The sequence below is a fragment of the Entelurus aequoreus genome, linkage group LG03 (assembly GCF_033978785.1).
Source record: "Entelurus aequoreus isolate RoL-2023_Sb linkage group LG03, RoL_Eaeq_v1.1, whole genome shotgun sequence".
NCBI lineage: Eukaryota > Metazoa > Chordata > Actinopteri > Syngnathiformes > Syngnathidae > Entelurus > Entelurus aequoreus.
This window is the reverse complement of record NC_084733.1, coordinates 24,528,862-24,533,246: the sequence shown is the minus strand read 5'-3', so window position 1 is coordinate 24,533,246 and position 4,385 is coordinate 24,528,862. Positions and strand designations below refer to the sequence as shown.

The 4,385-nt window shown below is 35.3% G+C and overlaps 1 protein-coding gene across 1 annotated transcript; it reads left to right on the top strand.

The window, feature by feature from the left end:
* Positions 1–1,239: 1,239 nt before the first annotated feature.
* On the top strand, positions 1,240–2,413 carry dio3a (iodothyronine deiodinase 3a). The gene has a single exon (XM_062040455.1). The coding sequence runs from the start codon at positions 1,248–1,250 to the stop codon at positions 2,022–2,024; it is 777 nt and encodes a 258-aa protein (XP_061896439.1). The 5' UTR covers positions 1,240–1,247; the 3' UTR covers positions 2,025–2,413.
* Positions 2,414–4,385: the final 1,972 nt, after the last annotated feature.

Genomic DNA, 4,385 nt, shown 5'->3' with positions numbered 1-4,385 from the left:
AATATTCTGCTGTGACTTTTATCGTCCATCCATCCATTTTCTACCGCTTGTCCCTTTCGTGGGTCGCGGGTAATAATGTTGTTAGTCATTTTTAAAGTTAATGTACCAATGATTGTCACACACACACCAGGTGTGGTGAAATGAACCTCTGCATTTGACCCATCCCCTTGTTCACCCCCTGGGAGGTGAGGGGAGCAGTGAGCAGCAGCGGTGACCACGCCCGGGAATCTTTTTTTGTTGTTGAGTGATTTAACCCCCAATTCCAACCGTTGATGCTGAGCGCCAAGCAGGGAGGTAACGGGTCCCATTTTTATAGTCTTTGGTATGACTCGGCCGGGGTTTGAACTCAAGGCGGACACTCTAACCACAAGGCCACTGCGATGGGTGCTCTTTTTTTTCCCTGACTTGAGCAGCCTGCCTGTTGGCCAGTTTGACTCAATATTGATGCGGTATTGATGACAGAACAACAAATTGAAGTTACTTTTACATATATTTTCACCTGCACTTCACCTGCCGTCTCTGTATCCTGGGGTCACGGCCAGTCAAAAACACCCACACCAAACTTAAAAATAATAAGATCAAAAATGAGCAATAATTATATTTACATTATATATAAAGAAAACAGTAAAACAAATGTGCTTACTGTATACACATTTATAAAAGAATACGTTGAAAATATTCTGCTGTGACTTTTACCGTCCATCCATCCATTTTCTACCGCTTTTCCCTTAACTTTAACTTTAATTTAAAGTTAAAGTACCAATGATAGTCACACACACATCCCAGGTGTGGTGAAATTAACCTCTGCATTTGACCCATCCCCTTGTTCACCCCCTGGGAGGTGAGGGGAGCAGTGAGCAGCAGCGGTGGCCACGCCCGGGAATCTCTTTTTTTGTGTGATTCAACCCCCAATGATGCGGTATTGATGACAGAAGTTGAAATGACTTATTTTTTTACATTTCATTTGCAAATCAGTGTAAAGCGGATCGACAATAACGATGCGGACGGAACCGATGTCGCCCGTGAAGACAATCGCAGTCATCACAACAAGCTCCAAGTTTAATGGTGCAGTAATTTGACTTCTTTTTGGCGGAGGCTCAAAGTTGGAGTTGACAGAAGGTAATCCCTGCCATGTGAGGCCTCGGCCCCACTTTGGAGGCGGGGTGTGATTCATTCAGACCTGTGGCTGGCTGCTATAAAAAGAGGGTGAAGTTGCAAGTCACCCAACTTCCAGGCGGCGGCACGTAATGAAGGCCATCAAGAACGCGCTGGTGTGTCTGGTGCTGCTGCCCCGCTTCCTGCTGGCGGCGGTCATGTTCTGGCTCCTCGACTTCCTCTGCATCAGGAAGAGGTTCTTCCTCCGTATGAAGACGCGGGAGGAGGAGAGCGACGCGGCGGATCCTCCTCTGTGCGTATCGGACTCCAACCGCTTCTTCACCCTGGAGTCCCTCAAGGCGGTGTGGCACGGCCACAAGCTGGACCTCCTCAAGGCGGCGCGCCTGGGCCGCGGTGCGCCCAACACGGAGGTGGTCCGAGTGGAGGACGAGCGACGCGGGCGCATCCTGGACTACGCCCGGGAGAGGCGACCGCTCATCCTCAACTTCGGCAGCTGCACTTGACCGCCCTTCATGGCGCGCCTGAAGGCGTTCCAGGGGCTGGTGCGGGAGAACGCGGACATCGCCGACTCGGTGCTGGTCTACATCGAGGAGGCGCACCCGTCCGACGGATGGGTGAGCACGGACGCGCCGTACCAGATCCCCAAGCACCGCTGCCTGGAGGACCGGCTCGGCGCGGCGCGGCTCATGCGCCTGGAGGCGCCCGGGTGTCTGGTGGTGGTCGACGGCATGGAGAACCCCTGCAACGCCGCCTACGGGGCTTACTTCGCCAGACTTTACATCCTGCAGGAGGGCGAGGTAGTTTACCAGGGCGGCAGGGGACTCGAGGGGTACCGGATCTCGGAGCTCAGAGACTGGCTGGACCGGTACCGGGAGAGACAAGCCGGTGGTCTAGTTATTCACGTGTAGGGCTGCTATTATAGAAGACAAACACAAAATGCTGCATATTTTCTTATAACTCCACTTTAGATCCTTCTTGTATTTTCATATGATGTCCAAGCAACCTTTTTTTTTTGTTTTTTTGTTTTTTGGATTATACCTTGCAAAGAAAAAGAAAAAAGGTTAGTTTGTGTTGATTGTTTTTATCATGATGTTGAACAAGTGGACATCACGTGTCGCTCCTCGGTATTGTTGTGAAGTTCGGTTCTGAAACGGTCCACGTCCGGAGAACCGGTACTGATGTGATGAGATGCCGAGGAGCACCTAGTGCGCTGCTCGCTTGTTCTTATCACTGCACTCCACTCTTTGTGTACATATAATGTGTAAATGTTTTTTTTTTCATACAATAAACTGTCATCATCTACCTCTACAACGTGGCTTGTTTATTTATTTATTTATTTTTTAATTTTAACTTTTTATTTAGATTTTTTTTGGGCCATTTTGTCCTCCTAAAACAAGCCTTTGCACGCATTCCTGTGGACTTATCCTATTTTTGTGGTTCAGTTTTCATTGCTCTTGTGGTCCAAACAAAAGTTTGGACCACAAAATGTCTTTTTGTTGTATTGAATGTGATTATCATTTTTTCCTCACTTGTATAAATATGTCCAGCATGTATCCTCAAAAAGCAACAAAATAATACTAAAAAAGATCAATTTTCATATAAAATTAAATTAAAAATAATTCTAAAATTGTCATTCATTATCATTAAATATGTAAAAAAAAAAAAAAAACATATTTGATGATTAATGACAGTTTTAACCCAAATACAATAATACTAAAAAGTATAAATTTTCATATATAATTAAATTAAAAATAATTCAAAAATTGTCTTTCATTATCATTAAATATGTAATAATTAAATAACATATTTGATGATTAATGACAGTTTTAACCCAAATACAATAATACTAAAAAATATAAATTTTCATATAAAATTAAATTAAAAATAATTCTAAAATTGTCATTCATTATCATTAAATATGTAAAAAAAAAATTAACATGTTTGATGATTAATGACAGTTTTAACCCAAATACAATAATACTAAAAAATATAAATTTTCATATATAATTAAATTAAAAATAATTCTAAAATTGTCATTCATTATCATTAAATATGTAATAAATAAATAACATATTTGATGATTAATGACAGTTTTAACCCAAATACAATAATACTAAAAAATATACATTTTCATATAAAATTAAATTAAAAATAATTCTAAAATTGTCATTCATTATCATTAAATATGTAATAAAAAAATAACATATTTGATGATTAATGACAGTTTTAACCCAAATACAATAATACTAAAAAATATATATTTTCATATAAAATTAAATTAAAAATAATTCTAAAATTGTCATTCATTATCATTAAATATGTAATAAAAAAAATAACATATTTGAAGATTAATGACAGTTTTAACCCAAATACAATAATACTAAAAAAATATAATTTTTCATATAAAATTAAATTAAAAATAATAAAAAAATGGTAATTCATTATCATTAAATATGTAATAAAAAAATACATATTTGAGGATTAATGACAGTTTTAACCCAAATACAATAATACTAAAAAATATAATTTTTCACATAAAATGTAATTAAAAATAATTCAAAAATTGTCATTCATTATCATTAAATATGTAATTTAAAAAAAAAAACATATTTGATGATTAATGACAGTTTTAAGCCAAATATATTACTACCTAAAAAATACACTTCTACTATTTTTATTTTAGTATTTACAAATTTAATTACATTTTAGTATTATTGTGTTGCTGTTGCTTTTTTAGGATTCTCCCATACGCTTGGCAATAATAATAATACTACTAATAATAATATAATTAAAAATCATCTATCCATTTTATATACTGCTTATCCTTATTTGAAATTCCAATTATTGACACTTATCATTTTAAGATACGTTTTAAAACATGTCTGTAAGTGTCTCATTTCATATTACAGCAATAAAGTAAATGAAATGTGTATATATATATATATATATATATATATATATATATATATATATATATATATATATATATATATATATATATATATATATATACATATATATATATATATATATATATATATATATATATATATATATATATATATATATATATATATATATATATATATATATATATATATATATATATATATATATATATTCTAATCGGAATATATTAGAACCTAAATCAATTTGCAATAAATACATTTTGAGATTTTAGTGTCATTTTTTGTTATTGTTAAATACCTTTAAAATGCATGTTTTATTTTTGAAATTAAAAGAAATGGAATTGTTTTTAAAATATATAT